This window comes from Pelodiscus sinensis, chromosome 32 (genome assembly GCF_052426305.1).
Source record: "Pelodiscus sinensis isolate ZL-2025 chromosome 32, ASM5242630v1, whole genome shotgun sequence".
Classification (NCBI taxonomy): domain Eukaryota; kingdom Metazoa; phylum Chordata; order Testudines; family Trionychidae; genus Pelodiscus; species Pelodiscus sinensis.
Window position 1 is genome coordinate 1,622,427 of NC_143083.1, and position 16,633 is coordinate 1,639,059.

Below are 16,633 nucleotides of genomic sequence, written 5' to 3' on the forward strand. Positions count from 1 at the left end.
CCTTTGCCCCTCAGCCAGCCAGCCAGCTCCACCGTGTGTCCCTGTTTAATTGTAATTTAATTGGGTCAGGGTTCCCTTGACCAAAATCACCAGCTCAAACAAGCCAATTCATCACTCGCCCCATGAAAGGACTGTGGGAAGAGGATATGCAAATTCCTCCTCCTTGCTGTATCCCATTGGTGGAGGAGAGGCTGAGAGCGGAAGCCACAGCCACTCAGCTGCTCTAGGTGCTATGCCCTGACTTCTGCCAGCTGTGGTTGCTCCAGAAGAAAGCAGATGGCTGCATGCAGGTGGCTCTATATGTGACCTCACCCATAGGAATACAAATTATTTAAATGAGCTCATTTGTATTCAACCAGCACAAAAGCAAAATGGCACGTGAATGTAATGCTGTTGGAAAGGGCTGGTCTGTCTGACCTTCATTGGGAAAGAAGACCCCGGAAGGCTCCGCCCACAGGAACCACATTGACCAAAAAGGGGAGGGTCAAAAAGAATGCGCAGTTTACTCATCAAAAAAGTGGGAGCCAAAGTTTCAGTCCAAGCGATGCAGTGAGGGGCGCAGACCAGCACCCCCCCAGCTCCTAGGGCAGATTGAAGGGCTGGGTGGGAGTTGTGTAGTGGAACTCTGCCCCCATACAGCACATGGGTCATGGCTCCACAGCCTCCCTGCCCCCATTCCCGCAGCTGAATTGCCACCTCCAGAATGTATAAAGGACAGTCTTAGCCCAGGCTTAGACTTGGTCAGACTGTGGCTGGTGGGCCCAAAACAGAAGAGCAGAGGGGAGAAGAGCAGCTAAAACCAGAGCTGGTTGAAAGTGGGAATTTCCATTCCACGAGACATTCCAATATCTGAACGTTAGAGTTTGTTCCCATGGACGCAAACCATCCAAATCTTTCAGTGAAATGACATTTTTTGAAAAGTCCAGCTTGGTCGGCATGTTTCAATTCAAAATGCTTTGTGCAGATTTGGGCTTTTTAAAAAAAGAGTCATTTTAAAAACGTTCACAAATTTAAAAAATGCCACTTCTGCCAGAATGGGAACAAACATCAGCAGAATGCCCCTTTTGGGGGTGTCCTAGATGACAGCTTGCACACACCAGCTCAGTCAGCAAATGCTTGTGCAGATGAAACAACATTGTCTGAGGGACAAGCAGTGGCCAGGTGTTAGAGGGGGTTTGAACGGCACCAGCAACAAGTCCCTGCCCAGACTGCTGTGGAGAAGCTGCCACAGAAGGGACCTGATCTCAGACAGGGCACAAGTGCTCGGGGGAGTCAGTATTTGCAAATGGTGATTTTCCTCATCTGTTAACTTGACCACATCCAAAAAGATTTTCAGATTCCCCCCTCCCCCCCCCAACCCTCCTGCCTCCACACTCCTCCCTGTCCAATGTCTGAGTCCTGGCAACTAGCACATGCCACATGTAGGAGCGACCCAGTCACCCTATTGCCAGTGCGATTCACAGCTATTTGTGAGCCAGGTGTGGGGCGTTGAGTACTGGGATCAGGGCTCTGCTGCTGGCCCCCAGCAGGGTGTTGGGCCCACAATAACAGACAGTCTAGCCAAGCACGTGGATTCAACATGTGAACTGCACAGTGGTGAGACTGGACCTCCCAGCAGCCTGTCCCCCAGCCCACAAACACAAACAGATAGGAAAAGAAGCAAAAGATTTTCCTTTTTATCAACATTTGCCATGGGATGTTTTAATTTTTTTGTTCATTTGTTTTGCAGGGGAAATTCCCGTTCCTGCCCTTCCTCCCCTTTTAATTTTCTCCTTTTTTCCTGGAAAATGAAGGATAATAAAAAATAGTGGTATCGGAGAAATCTTTTCCAGTGGAAAAAACAGCAGGTGGGTGGTAAGAGAATGTGGGATTTTCCCCTCATCCCATAATTTCAACATGAAATTTTTTGAAAAATTAAAAAAGATTTTTGACATTTTTGTTTACAAATGTCATTGAAAAAGTAAAATTTTCCACCAAAGCATTTTTTTCCCATGAAAACAATTGTTCTCCTCACACCTCCATTGTTTTCTGAGAAAAAAAATAATGCAACCAGCTTTATTAGTTTGTGAGGGCCTGTGTACTTTCCGTCTCGCCATGGGCAGGCTTGGGGGACCCCTGGTGGCAGGTGTCTGTGGTATTACTGCATGGATACTTGTCAGCATGTGTGTTTACTGGCGCAGGAAAGTGGCTGTGAGTGCCTCATTAACCTGATGGCATCCAAGCACCTTGCAACCCTTAATGTATTTACGCCAGCTCCTCAGAGGCAAGGCAGGGCTGTTATCTGGAGGGGAAGAGCAGCCCAGAGATTTGAGGACATTTTTTGAGGAGTAACATTAATTCGAACCAAGGGGTTTGGTTCAAACTAACGCGTCCCGGCGCGCAGTTTCACTTTTGAAACAGCTGTTGATCGGAGTAACGCACTGATGAGATCATGCTAATGAAGCGCGGGATATTTAAAACCCCGCTTCATTGACTATTTCAAATGCCTACATTTGCATCCCTAGTTCGAACTAGGGTACAAGTGTAGACATACCCTTAGAGTTCTTTGAAGGGGTCAACAAACATGTGGACAAGGGGGCTCCAGTAGATACAGTGTATTTAGATTTCCAGAAAACCTTTGACAAGGTCCTTCACTAAAGGCTCTTACGTAAATTAAGTTGTCATGGGATAAGAGGGAAGATCCTTTCATGGACTGAGAACTGGTTAAAAGACAGGAAACAAAGGGTAGGAATAAATAGTAAATTTTCAGAATGGAAAGGGGTAACTAGTGGTGTCCCCCAAGGGTCAGTCTTAGGACCAATCCTATTCAACTTATTCATAAATGATCTGGAGAAAGGGGTAAACAGTGAGGGTATGTCTACACTACAAAGTTAATTTGAACTAACAGCCGTTAGGTCAAATTAACTTTCATAGCATCTATACATACAAACCACTAGCTCAAACTTAATTTGAACTAGCGGAGTGCTTAATTCGAACTAGGTAAACCTCATTCTACGAGGACTAACGCTTAGTTCGAATTAAGTTAGTTCGAATTAGTGCTGTAGTGTGGACATACCCTGAAGTGGCAAAGTTTGCAGATGATACTCAACTGCTCAAGGTAGTTAAGACCAAAACGGACTGTGAAGAACTTCAAAAAGATCTCACAAAACTAAGTGACTGGGCAACAAAATGCAAATGAAATTTAATGTGGATAAATGTAAAGTAATGCACATTGGAAAAAATAACCCCAACTATACATATAATATGATGGGGGCTAATTTAGCTACAACTAATCAGGAAAGAGATCTTGGAGTCATCATGGATAATTCTCTAAAGACGTCCATGCAGTGTGCTGCAGCAGTCAAAAAAACAAACAGGATGTTAGGAATCATTAAACAAGGGATAGAGAATATCTTATTGCCCTCATATAAATCTATGGTACGCCCACATCTGGAATACTGCGTACAGATGTGGTCTCCTCATCTCAAAAAAAGATATACTGGCATTAGAAAAGGTTCAGAGAAGGGCAACTAAAATGATTAGGGGTTTGGAACGGGTTCCATATGAGGAGAGATTAAAGATACTAGGACTTTTCAGCTTGGAAAAGAGGAGATTCAGGGGGGATATGATAGAGGTCTATAAAATCATGAGTGGCGTGGAGAAAGTGAATAAGGAAACGTTATTTACTTGTTTCCATAATACAAGAACTAGGGGCCACCAAATGAAACTAATGGGCAGCAGGTTTAAAACAAATAAAAGGAAGTTCTTCTTCACACAGCGCATAGTCAATCTGTGGAACTCCTTGCCTGAGGAGGTTGTGAAGGCTAGGACTAGAACAAGGTTTAAAAGAGAACTAGATAAATTCATGGAGGTTAAGTCCACTAATGGTTATTAGCCAGGATGGATAAGGAATGGTGTCCCTAGCTTCTGTTTGTCAGAGGGTGGAAATGGATGGCAGGAGAGAGATCGCCTGTTCTATTCACTCCCCCTGGGACACCTGGCATTGGCCACTGTCGGCAGACAGGCTACTGGGCTAGATGGACCTTTGGTCTGACCCAGTATGGCCGTTCTTATGTTCTTATGTTCTCTCCCTGCCCATTTGGGGCAGGCCCTGATTTTCGTGACTGTAACTTACTCAGATTCCACCCAGCTCCCCTGACTCGCTGCTGCAGACACTGCAGCCTCCTTCATCATCATCGTTAACAACCATGGCTCAGTGCCAGTTGGGGTCCGATGCCTCCCTCACTATTTCCTTCCATCTCGCCTGTCCAGTGCGGAGTGGCTTAGTTTCTGTAGACTAGCTCCGCACCAATCTATATCATCTCCCCATTCTCTGTGGGGCCTGCCCCTCCTATTTGAACCATCCATTATGCTAAATACCAAGGTCTTCGCTTTTTGCTGGTCGTTCATTCAGCTGTATCTTCCTATAGAATTCCTCATTGGTGACCTTCTGCATCCATCCTATTCTCAGGATCTTTCTGTAACAACTCCTCTCGAACGCCAACATCCTTCTAAGTCCCTGCACCCCCGGCAGTAGATTCACAGGCCTTAGCTGCAGTGACGGCTCTGACACTGGCCCCAGACTGTGGTTGTCGGGGCATCCCAGGATATGGCCCGAGGCCCTGATTAAACCAGCCGCTCCGCATGGAGGTCTCCCTCTCGCCAGGATGCTGTGTGGGGAAAGCAGGGCCTGGCCCAGCACAGCTGTGAGGGGCTGTTGTGCAGATGGGGAAGCTGGGCGTGGCTGTTACCAACCCAGCAGTGCGTTGGGCAGCAACTCTCCATTCACAGAGCGGGCAGAGAATGGGCAACGTCCCTCCCTCCTGGTGGATGGAGAGGCCTCCTAGGCCCAGCTCTCTACTGAGTCTGTTACTGTGAGGGGGGGACTCCGCATGGGATGGGGTGAGCAGTGGCCTCCACCAGTGGGGCCACCAGCCTGGGAGGGTGGATTTGAGCAGAAGGGCTTCCTTGCTCCCGCCGACCCAGCAGGCCCTCCCCGGCAGTACAGAAGGCCTGTCTCTTCCATTACCTTAGGGTCGACATTTATTGCTCTGTAAAACTCTCAGCAGCTCCCCAGATTTCCCTGCGATCCCACGCGGAGGGGCCAGCGCGGGGTGGCTGGGCGGCCCAAGGACACAACGACCCAACTCTAGCACTGGGGAAAGGGACACAGCTAAGTCCCAGGCCTGAGGCAGCCCTGCTGGCTGAGGTTCTCCAGCTGTGCTGGGAAGGAGGCTGCACAAGGTGACCCCAGGGGCCTGGGATGCTCATTCTGGTCACTGGCCAGGCTGTGTTCTTTGGAGCTCAGGAAAACGATCCACTGGTGGACTGGCTCCCAGTCTCTGTTGGTGGAGCAGAGGCCAGGGCAGAATCGGACCCTAGCGGTTTCCCTTGCTGGGAAGGGAAGCGGCTGGTAACGTTTGTGCTGGATCACAAGTGCTACAGGGAGTGAGAGCCTGGAAACTCGGGGCTCAGGTTCTCCTCGGGGGCGTTTGCCCACTGGCCATCCGCGACACACCAGCTGCCAAGCTGCGAGTCACACGGCAGACTGCGGTAGGCCTCCGAGGCAGCGGGCGACTCGTAGGTCTCCATGCTCCTGGTGCTTTGGAACGAGCCACTCAAGGCATCTGCACACAAGTCTGGGGGGGCCAGTGGGCTGTGGGCACCAGGGAAGCCCCTGGGCCCTTCACTGACATACAAGTTGAGCTTTGCAATCAGCGGTTTCCCAATATTCACCGACTGGCTCTCCTCAATGAAGTCCTCAAGTCCTTGGTATTGGTACTGCAGGCTGATGGTGAAGGCCAGTTCCTTCTGCAAGGACACCATGTACCAGGGTTACCACGGGTGAGTACGTCACAGGCCGTGTGAGCCTCCATCTCCTTAACCTCATAGTCCCCACTGCCCTCTGCTTAGCCATCTGCCACTTCTCCAGGGCCCACATGGTCCGTGCTGTCCTTTCACCCCTGACAGGGCCAGCTCACCCTGCTGGGACTCCTTTTCAGGACTCAGCACCATGCACTGGCCTGGGACCCTTGAGACCTGGGTCAGATTCCCAGCTCTGTGTGTGAGCCTTGGATAAATCACTTCCCCGCTCTCCCTGGGGTTCCCCAGCTGGACAATGTGGATGCTACTGCCTCTGTCTGTGGGCAGGGACAGTCACGCGGTGCCCAGGAAATGGGACCATGGTGTCAGCTGGTGACTGGGGCTGCGAGACAGTAACCGAGGGGTGCACTGGGGCCCGGCACTGTAACCAGCAGTAGGAGCATGGGCAGCTCCTGTGGCTGTTGCTCATTCTGGGCCAGGACAAACACAGAACAGTTCCTGCCTCCAGGCCCTCACTGCAGCACGGCCCAGCTCAGCAATGCTCCCCAGGGCCCGGCACTGGGGAGCCTGCAGGGAAGGATCAGACCCCTGGAGTCAGAGCAGGGGAGTCTGGGGAAGGCCGTGGAGGGAGCCAGCCCTTCGTTTGGCCCCCTTCTGCGTGTTCCCTGCCTTGGCACCAGCACGGCCAAAGGAGGGGGAACTGGATCCCACTGCCCCTTGGGGAGGCTACACAGCCCAGGCCCAGTGCCAGCGGGTCAGGCCAGCACTTACCCTCAGCTTCTGTAGGCCACAGAGGCGGCTGTAGAGGCAGCAGTCGGAGAAGTCGAGGCTCCAGGCCAGGGAGAGGCTGCTCCCCATTTCCTCTGGGCTCTCCTTGTTGGTGAATTTCAAATCCACATCCAGCTCCTGCCAGAGACAGCACGGTCACGCCAGCCAGCCCCGGCACGAGGGTCCTGTGCTGCAGCACTGCCCCCGCATGCAGGTTGCAGTCAGGCGTCATGAGACTGACAGCCTCTTTCTGAGAGGTAGGGCCCTGGCTGTCAGTCTGCGCCCTTCCTCTTCGGGGAGCCTCCCCCTGCCCCTAGGGAGGTGTCAGGAGCAAGCACAGAATGTCAAAGGCTGCTTAGCTGGAAAGTGGGAGCCGTGCCAAGCACTCGCTGCCCGTTACATGGTCGGTTTCTGTGTGCCAGCCCGTTGCCTGAGATCCCTGCAAGACGTGTTGGGAGGGACTCAGAGCCGGGGCAGTGGGTCAGACAGAACCTTCCTAACTGGGCTCCCCTGAAGTTGGGGTTTTGCTGCTTGAGTCCCTCTCTGCTCTTATCTCTGATGGGGAAATGTGCCCAGTGAGAATGGGTCCTGCCTAGCGCTTGCTCTCGCCTGGCCCGGGCGTCCCCATTGTTCGCAGCACAGAACCCCATCCCGGCAGTTATCCCTGGCCACGCCTCTGAGCCAGGTAGGGTCGGGCGTCGGGCCTCCCACCTCCGGGACATTGGTGAGTTTCGCTTCGCACCGGGCGATCTCTGGTGGTGTCTCGACGATGCGAGTGTAAATGATCAAGATGTTGGAGAACTCGGCAGCAAAGCCCAGCTGTACCCGAGCCCCGCAGTCAAACTGGAGGTATCGGCTTTCGGGAAGCACTGCGAACAAAGAAACGGGCGGGTTGCACACGAGTGCGTCACTTACACCTACTGGTCTGAATGCGAGCTGCTCCGCCACGTGTCCTAGGCCCTGGCCTACTCACTGTTAACAGAGATTCTCCTTCAGCTCACAGGGCAGTGCTGAGGAGGCTCCGGGTCCCCCCCAGGGTCAGTGTGGGCTCCCCAGTGGCTGCTGTTTTGTGACACTAATGCACCCTCCCAGTAGTGCTCATCCTGATCGGAGCCAGGCCAATAGCAGCAAAGCCGTTTGCGGAAGTTTGGTGAGATCGGGACTTCCTGCTGGGCCCAGCCATGTGCCCCTCGAGCTCGGGCGCTCCTCAGCTGGCTGCACTGCCCCACCCCAGTGTTTCCTGCCTAACTGCTCTGCGCTGCCTGCGCCAGGGGCTGAGACTTCCCTGAGTCACTGCAATCCCGGGAGCTCCCCTCGGTGCTCCCTGCGTGGAATCCCCTCCTCACAGGCCTCCTGCCACAGCTCTCTGCTGGGACAAGGAGGCCATGATGCTCACCATGGGCCTTGGCCCATTGCAGGTTCCTGACAGAGAGCTCCTCTGGGCCCTTGGACGGCTTAATTGGATCGGTGAGGGCTCGCCGCTCGGACAGGTTACTCCGCAGCTCCAGCGCCTGCCTCCCCCTGGTGATCTCCAGGGTTCCCATGTCTGGAATACACAGCCAGGGCTGGGCACACGACCTCAGCACAGCGGTGAGTCAGCAGCTCGCAGACAGTGCTGAGCCGTGACGGGCTGGCCCAGGAGAGCCGTTCCACCCCCCAGAATAACCCACCTTCCGCCACCTTGTCCAGCAGCACCGTGATCTTCTCATCCGCCAGCAGCCATCGCTTGAGGAAGCTAACAAAGATACCATTGGACAGCTCCCCTTGGCTCAGCTCATAGGCCTCGGCATCGGCACATCTAACAAAAGGGGCACAGAGGAGAGCTAAGGTTGCAGACTCTTCTACAGCCAAACGCTGCCTTTCTCCAGATCAGCACAGAACGTACTGGCACTTTCCTCCTGCGAGCCTGGCTTTGTCAGCAGATGGCTTGATTCAGATCCCGGGGGAAGCTTCGGCGTCAGGCTGGACAGCTTGGCTTGCTGTGCCTCAGTTGACCCACCTCTAAATGGGGGTTGAAAACTCTACCTTCTTCTGAGGACTGTGATATGTAATGAACTAGAAGTGCCCTGCCACAGTTACACAGCAGGTGACCAAGAGTTATAACTGCCACACTATAGACGGGGGAGGGCTTAAGACACAGAGCAGGGACCTGACATGCCCAAGATGCTGCAGGATGAAGACTGAACCCAGTTCTTTTGACTCATGCTCCCTGTGCTCTACCCACTAGACCAGGCTGCCTCTTGGAGAGTTCGGTGTGGGCAGCAATATGGAGGTGTGCTGCATTCCTGCCCTTTCCCCTAATGAACCTCGTCCCAGGAGGCCCAGGCAGAACATGCCACTGCTAGCAGCTCCCCTAAAACACAGCGATTGGTGGGTTCGGTCCCCTGTAATAGACCCTGCATCAATCTCCGACTCAAGCCTCAGGGTGCCTCTGGTTCCAGCAGGAGGCAACGGGGAGCACCTACGTGGCGTAGCCGAAGACGATGTTGGCTGTGACCTGCAGTGCCCCCACCTGTGGGATGATGTCGTCATTCAGATTCCTGAAAAAACAAAAGGAAGCACCTCATCAGGGGCATGAACCCTACCCCGTGTGTGTCGCTCCGGGAGCCCCGGGCTGGGGACAAGGCCATCTGCGTGACTGAGCGCAGGGCGCTGGCCAAAGGAGAGAATCTTTAGAACAGCTGTGCGGAACCTCCGGCCCGCGGGCCACACCCAGTCCTGCGGGGTCCAGTGGCAATGAAACACTGCAAGGGTCCCAGGGGCTGCTTTAAAAACTTCCCCGGCCTCGCCTGCAGCACGGGTGGACACTTCCGGTTCTCCCCTGCACCTGGCCAGAGTGGAAAGCTCCCAGGCAGCTGTGAAGAGGCCCGCAGGGACAGGGTGGGAGGGGGAATCCATCCCCAGGGTGGGAGGGAAGGGAAGCCACCAAGTCCCTTCCCTGCATGGGAGAAGCCACAGCGGGGCCAGCTTCTCCCCCTACCCCCAGTCTCTTCCCTGCATAGGATGGCCATACGCTGCCAGCCATGCCCCCTTAATAGTTAAGGAGGCATGGGTGGGGGGCAGCAGAGGGAAATCCCTGGCAGGCGTGGGAGGGAAGAGAAACCCCCTCCCCAGCATGGGGTGCCTTTAGGGGGTGGCCATAGCTGGGCAAGGAAAATCAAACTCAGCCATCACACTACAATTCTAACTAAAATAAAATTAAAAAGCACATCACACCACATCAAGGGCGCGCGCTTCTCACTTTTGTGTGCCCCTGACCGATATCTCTGTGGGTTAGTGGCCCCCAACCCCAAAAAGTTCGCCTGCCCCCCCCTTAGAAGCACTCCTGCCCCCTGACTGGATTTATCGCGATGCTTCTTGCCACAGGGCCAGCCCCGGGCTGCTGCTCTCCAGGGAAGCCCTGGAGCTGATTCTAACAAGGGCCCTCAGCTCGTCTCTGTCAGGAGCCCCTTTCAAGAGTAACGGCCGCTGGTCTTACTGGGCAGAGGGGCAATGCACTTGTGGGGTAGGGTTGCCAGATGGTTGAAACAAAAATACCAAAACGCCCCCCCCCCCCAAAAACCACTGGGAAAAAATGTTGTTGAAGGAATAAAAAAGGGGGGAAACCAAAGCTGTTGAGCAAAAAAATAAAAGAGCGTGTTCCCTTTAAGAGTGAGTGCAGGGATAGTAACAGGGGAGCAGCTGAGCGCTAAGACCCAGGTTCCCCTCGGTCGGCAGCCATTTTGTGCTGGCAGGCTTGCGGAACCAGGTAAGCATGGGGGCTGAGGGCTGGGGTCAGGAGGCCGGGGGTGTTGGGAGCCAGGGCAGGCTCGGGGAGGCTGGGCGCTGAGTGATCGTAGTGTTGCCAGGTGCCCGGCATTTTCGCCTCCTGGCTGGGGAAAAAAATCAGAAAATACGGGACATTTTAGGTGTCCGGTATTCTCTGCATTTTTCTATTGGACAGGAGGTGAAAATTCTGCACTGTCGGGTGAATACCGGACACCTGGCAACCCTATGTGGGGGGTGCACAACTGCTGCCCTGCGTGCATCTGGTGGGAATGCCTGGGCAGACCCACGCCAAGGACACCTGGAGAGCAGGTCCCACACTTCACACCAGAGCGCGTGGTCACATGTGCTGGCATCGGTATCGGTCTACGTGTGAGTGTCAGTGCTTAGGAAAGTCAACGGGCTGCTTCACACGCCCTGGCTGTACGTCCCTTGCACTTACGCAGAGCCTGACAGCCAAGACCCTCAAAGCAGGCAGCCCCAAACTGGGCTCCAGTCTACAGCCTGGTACATGAGTGTGCATGCCTGCGCTCAGCTGTGCTGAGTGACACTTCCTGGCCCTGTCACTCCCTGCGGCTGGCTCTGGCGCGCTCACCTCTTGCGGCACATGTCCAGCAGGAAGATGTTGAGGCCGGTTTGCCGCTGCTGCATGCTTTGTAGCACGCTCTGCACGCACAGGCAGTGCTCCGAGGTGTAGGATCCCGGCGCGTCAATTGGCACCATAAAGCTGTTCCCAAAGTTCTCGTAGCCGTGCCCAGCGTAGTAGAGCAGACCTGGGGGAGGGGGAGCAGGAGCAGTAAAATGCATCAACCTGCATCCATCGAGGCTGCTCTCACACCTTCGCCATCTCTGCCTCCCTCCTACTCTGTCCTTGCAGACAGTGTCTGGGGCTGCAAAGTCCATTCCTGGGGACTCAGAAATCCAGTTCAGGTTCTCCTCCTTCCCACTCATTTCCCTGCCTGACCTAGACACGACCTTCCTTGCCCCCTCTCCCGTTTGCAGCAATGCATTGCGGGATCCTCTCTTGGCCAGGGCAGGCTGCAGGAGAAGCCCAGTAACTTCCTGCATTGGGCCTTGGGCAAAGCTTAACAGCCTGACTCCAGGCTGTGGCTAGGCCACGCCACTGACACCTGCTAATCCAAGCCCTTCCCAGCTCAGCCCCCCCGATCTCAGGTCAGCTCCCACCGGACCCGCTAACAATCCAGCCTGCAGGGCCCCATCCTTGGCTTCTCCCGTGAGCCTCTCCTGTCTGGAGCAGGAGCGTCCAGGCAGAATCTACCTGCCACCCCCTTCTCCCTCCAAGTCTCTCCTCGCCCCCGTCGGGTCGGGCACTTTCCTGCAGACCTCTCCTCTGTGGCTGCTGGCCAAGCGGAGGCACTGCGCCTACCGAGCTAGGGGATACCCAGCTCCTGCTGTGCTTGTCTTCCTGCCACCCCATCCCTCCCATTCTCCTCTTTCTCCCAACTGCCCCAGGCCTTCCGGACAGAGGCCAAGCGCCTCGCTCTCTGTACAGCACCCAGCGCAACATGGCTCTGTAGCAAGACGACCTGAAACAAAAGCCCACCTGTGACAGGCCGGGTGTGAGGCCTGGGCCACAGTGGTCAAGCCTTTGCTGACATGAAGCTGTGAGCGAGAGGCAGGCCCTGCTCACGGACGTCGGCACGAACAGGGCTGCTCTCACAAACACGCAGACCTAAGAGGCACTAGGCACAGGCCATAAGGGGTGGGAACAGAACACCTTGGTACCAACCCCCATCCGCACGCAGATAACAGGAACAGCGCGGCTCAGGACGGGGTCTAAACTGACAGCCCAACGGACAATGATCCCCACGGACGAGGTCATGGGAGCTGGGGGTGCCAGGTGTCCGGTATTCACCTGGACAGTCCTGTGTTTTCGGCTCCTGTCCAGTAAAAAAATTCAGAGAATCCCTGAGACACCTGAGATGTCGGGTATTCTCTGATTTTTTCCCTGGCCAGGAGATGAAAATGCCAGGCACCTGGCAACCCTCCAAACACTCAGCGCCCGGCCTCCCCCCGAGCCTTCCTCAGCCCCCAACACTCCCAGCCCCCACACTTTCCCGGGTCCCCAAGGCTGCCGGCACAAAATAGCTGCCGGCCAAAAGACCTAGGGGAAGCAATGCACTCCCCTGGGTCTCAGTGCTCCCCTGTTCCCGTCCCTGCACTCACTTTTAAAGGGGACATGCTGTTTTAATGATTTTTTTGGGGGGGGGGCTTAATAGGTCCTTGCTCAACAACTTTGGTCCCCATCCCCCTTTTCCCCCCCCAACAGAATTTTTTCGCAGGTTTGTTTTTTGGGAGGGGGGGGGTGTTCGGTATTTTTGTTTCAACCATCTGGCAACCCTAATGGGTGCATCTAGGTACGTCAGAGGGTGGCACCCTGATACCTCAGGAGTGAGGTGTCACCTCTTTGTACCTGTGTGTAAAATGTACCCCACGGGAGTTGTCTTTGTCCAGCCAAGGGAGCAGTGTTACATTCTTGGCTCTGACTGAGCTGGGCCATTGTCAGGGGTACACGTGTGTAATGGTTCACTACAGTCTATTGCATTGGCATGCGCACGGGGTGTGCCGGGTGTGCTCGGGCACACCTTAATGTCTCGGGCCAGCTAGCCCGAGCCATTTTTGTGCCCTGGGCCCCACCCAGCCCGGAAGCACCGTGCAGCCCAGCAGCATGGCACGGCACCCCTGAGGTGGCCCTGAGGTGCCCGGGAATGCCCCCGCCCAACACGGCAGCACTGTACAGCACCCTGAGGCATCTGCGGGTGCCCCGGCCCAGCCTGGCAGCACAGCGCGGCGCCCTTGAGGCGCACAGGAGCGCCCCTGCCTGGCCCGGCCCGGCAGCACCATGCAGCATCCCTGAGGTGTCTGGGGGTGCCCCTGCCCAGCCCTGCAGCACTGCGCAGCACCCTTGAGGCACCCAGGAGTACCCCCGACTGGCCTGGCTGCATTGTGCGGTGCCCCTGAGGTGCCCCGGGCTAGGGCCAAGCCAGCCTGTAGCTTGGGCCGGCTCTGACTCCAGCCCCGCAAATAGGAAGGCAGAAGCCGAAGGTAAGGTAAGAGAGGGAATGGGAGGGGAAGGGGGGAGGAAAGAGGAAGGGGTAGGAAAGGAAGGGGCTTGTGCTGAGGGGAGGGGGGCAGGTCAGGAGAAGAAAGGGGAAGGCACCAAGGGACAGAGTGGAGGAGAGACAAATGCCAGGGGGACCAAATGCAGACAATGAGGAAAAGGGCAGGAGGGGAGGTGTCAGTGGGAGTGGGGACAGGGTGATGCTGGGAGAGGAGAGGAGAGGGGAGGGGAGGGGAAGGGCATTGGGGGCTGGAGGGGGAGGTGCTGGGAGAAGGCTCGAAAGAAGGGATGGGCATGAGGAAGGCTGGGATGGAGCAAGGCACGTGTGAGGGCTCAGGGACATGAGGGGAATGGGGGCAGAGGGTGGTGAGGGGGTGGGCACCAGGGAAAAAGGGACAGAGGCAGTGAGAGAAGGGGGAAGAACCAGGAGGGTTCAGGGCTAAGGGAAGGTGCAGGTGCCAGGGGATTCTTAGGGTGAAGCAGAAGGGCAGACACCTGCAGGGGAGGGACCAGCACCAGAGGAGAGAGGCAGGGCAGGTGTGTAGAGGGAGGTGTTAAGAGAGGGGATGAAGAGGGGTAGTTCACATGATCAGAGTGGGGCTACTGGAGGAGTGGGCACAGGGGGGAGAGAAGGGCTGGTGGAGGGGGGCAGGTCTCAGGAGGGCTGAGGGCAGTGAGAAGGGCAGGAGTCAGGAGAGCAGAGGAGGATGAGGAGTTGGGGAGTAGCAGGCACCAGGGGAGCTGATGGAGCAAGGGGAGGAGACATGGCAGCAGAGGGAAAAGGTTTATGAGATATTTATTAATAACTTGGGTGCCACAGTGGCAGATCCAAACAAGCATGAACTCAGTACTGGTGCACAACACAAAATTCATTCTGCTCATGGGAGGAAACTGAGGGAACACTTCCCCCAGCCTCTCCACTCCCAAGTTAATGTCACACACATTGGGGTAATGCAATTGCAGGATAGTTGCATGAGGGGGGTTTGGTGAGGGCCAAATTAATCCCTGTTGGTAGGAGGATGAGGGGAAAAGTCCTTAGAGGGGGGTCACTTCTGGTTATGTGCCATCTTGCCCCCAGAGTGTTACCTCCAGAGGTGTGGCCAATGGGAGTCAGGGGGTGTGGCCAATGGGGGTCAGCGGCATGGTTAACAGGGGTCAGGGTTGTGGCTAATGGGGGTCAAAGTACATTTTAAAACAATTCTTTAGGTGCACACCCTACTGAGATGTGCCGCGCACGCCTGTGGCCTGCTGACAACTAGAACTGTACTTCCTTTAACGATAAACCTGCCCTTGCTCCTTATCCGATTCTGTGTTTGTTGTAGGCTCCCCCAGAGCCTGCTTGCACAAAGTCAACATGGCACCCAGGCGGTGTCTTACTGCTCCCACACCTCCACCAGGCTGTTTGTTCAGGAGGGTGATTCTGAGAAATGAGAGCACTAGCTAACATACTCAGCTCTGCCACACCCTGTCACCTGGCTTTTACAGCTGAGCTCTGAGATGCTGCCCAACCTCCCAGGCACAAGAAGGGCAGGAAATGGGCAAACACCTGTGCCTTGGCCCTGCCCTGCCCCTCTTCCAAGGCCCCGCTCCTCCTCCTCCTCCTCTGTTGCCCCTGCTCCCACCCCCCGTGAGGGCTCTGGCAGGGACTGCGGGCTCTGGGGTGGGGCTGGATGATGAGGGGTTAGGTGTAGCAGGGTGCTCCGAGCTGGGACTGAGAAGCTTCTGGGAACCTCACAAAGCCACAGCAGGCCGGGAGCCTTGGCCTAGCCCTGCTGTGCCCCGACCAGACTTTTATTGGCCTGGCCACCAGTGCGGACTGGTCCCTTTTTGAACAAGCCTTCCAGTGCAAAAGCAGATGCCTGGCAACCCTACCAAAAACTTCCCAAGTGTTCATGAAAATCTTCCTATATATTTACTCTTGAGGAAGGCCCCCTCCCCCTCCCCCTAGCTTACGCTAATCTGCCCAGACGGGCCGGGCCCCAGCAGGAAGGAACCTATTCCTGCACAGGCCAATGCACACAGTGGAGACCCCCCCACACACACACTTTCTGGTGGTCCAGGAAGAAGGGGCTCTCCCACTGCTATCCAGCATCATAGGGCGCTTCCTCCATACCGTACACGCCTTTGTCCAAGAGGAGGAGGAACTCGTTGACAGCCATCTGCATCTCATCCTTGCTGAGGTCCAGGAGGGAGACCACCTTGAAATCCAGCTGGCGCAGCAGATTGGTCAGTTCGTGCACATCCACCATGGGTGCTTTCAGGTGCTTGTGGTGCAGGTAGTTCATATTGCCAATCAACAGAGCCACTTTGTCTGTGGCTGCCCCAGGAGAACAACAAGAGGAAGACGTCAGGGGCTGCGAGGGAGTGAGGGGACCCTCCTGGGCCCTTTGGGCTGAACATTCATCCTCTCTCTGCCTCTGTCTGCTGCTCTATGCTCGGCCCCACCCTAGCCAGCCTCTTGCCCAATGTGCTGTGGATGGGCTCTCTAGTCATGGCCCACATGGCCCACGTTTTAGCCCTGGACCTAGACCTCTCTTCCAGCCCAAGGCAGAGTCCTCCCTGCAGCTGGCTTCATCCCTTCAGATGAGACTGGCTCTGCCTACAGCAGGCAGCATGCTGCCCTCGCTGCCAGGTCTTTGGACCGGAGGGCATGCTGCAAAGCCATGGAGGAGGCGGGAGGTGGACAGAGCCCTGGAGATTGCACTGCCAGGTCAATCATAGGGCTGGGCTAAGTCCGACCTCTCACGGCCACAGGCAGGACTGGATGGCAGCCTGGGACAGGAGAGAGGGGAGGTGCCCATGCAAGGGGGGATCATCTGACCTGGTTGTGGAAGACGTGTATCTCCATGGGCCAGCTAAGCTGGCCAGGACAGTACTGGGTCTCTGTGTTGTCACAGGGAGGAAGATGCATGTATAGAGGGAGGCCTTGCTGGGGGTTCTGAATGCAGCCTCTTACCGTACAGCTGGCTGGGGCCCTCATGCTCTGGGGTGTTCCCTGGAAAGAATGAGATGCACGATCATTTCTCCATGCACCGCACAGGCACCATGGCTAGTAACTCCCGCCCCCGGGGGGTGAATCCTGGCAACAGAGCATGAGCCCTTGTCCACAGAAAGCAGCACCCCCTTGGGTGTAGGGTGGGCACCCCTCCCGCAGCCATCTAAACTGGGCGAGGCCAAAGAAGGCCTGTGTCTTCCATGCCAGTGCCTGCGGGGGTG

General features: G+C 55.7%; 1 protein-coding gene across 4 annotated transcripts in view; it reads right to left on the reverse strand.

Moving 5' to 3' along the window:
- Positions 1-1,420: 1,420 nt before the first annotated feature.
- The window catches only part of LOC102454489 (mucosa-associated lymphoid tissue lymphoma translocation protein 1 homolog), a 33,201-nt gene continuing 17,988 nt past the window's right edge, over positions 1,421-16,633 (reverse strand). For 2 of the 4 annotated variants that reach the window (XM_075903316.2, XM_089774945.1), the window contains exons 9-17: positions 16,374-16,412; positions 15,531-15,734; positions 10,931-11,108; positions 9,036-9,110; positions 8,241-8,368; positions 7,967-8,116; positions 7,282-7,439; positions 6,574-6,708; positions 1,425-5,790 (exon numbers count right to left, since the gene is read on the reverse strand). In XM_075903316.2, coding sequence (XP_075759431.2) covers positions 5,419-5,790; positions 6,574-6,708; positions 7,282-7,439; positions 7,967-8,116; positions 8,241-8,368; positions 9,036-9,110; positions 10,931-11,108; positions 15,531-15,734; positions 16,374-16,412 — 1,439 coding nt within the window. In that variant the 3' untranslated portion in view covers positions 1,425-5,418. Of the gene's footprint in view, positions 5,791-6,573; positions 6,709-7,281; positions 7,440-7,966; positions 8,117-8,240; positions 8,369-9,035; positions 9,111-10,930; positions 11,109-15,530; positions 15,735-16,373; positions 16,413-16,633 lie in introns of all 4 variants that reach the window. The other 2 variants (XM_089774947.1, XM_089774946.1) reach the window with 2 other exon arrangements.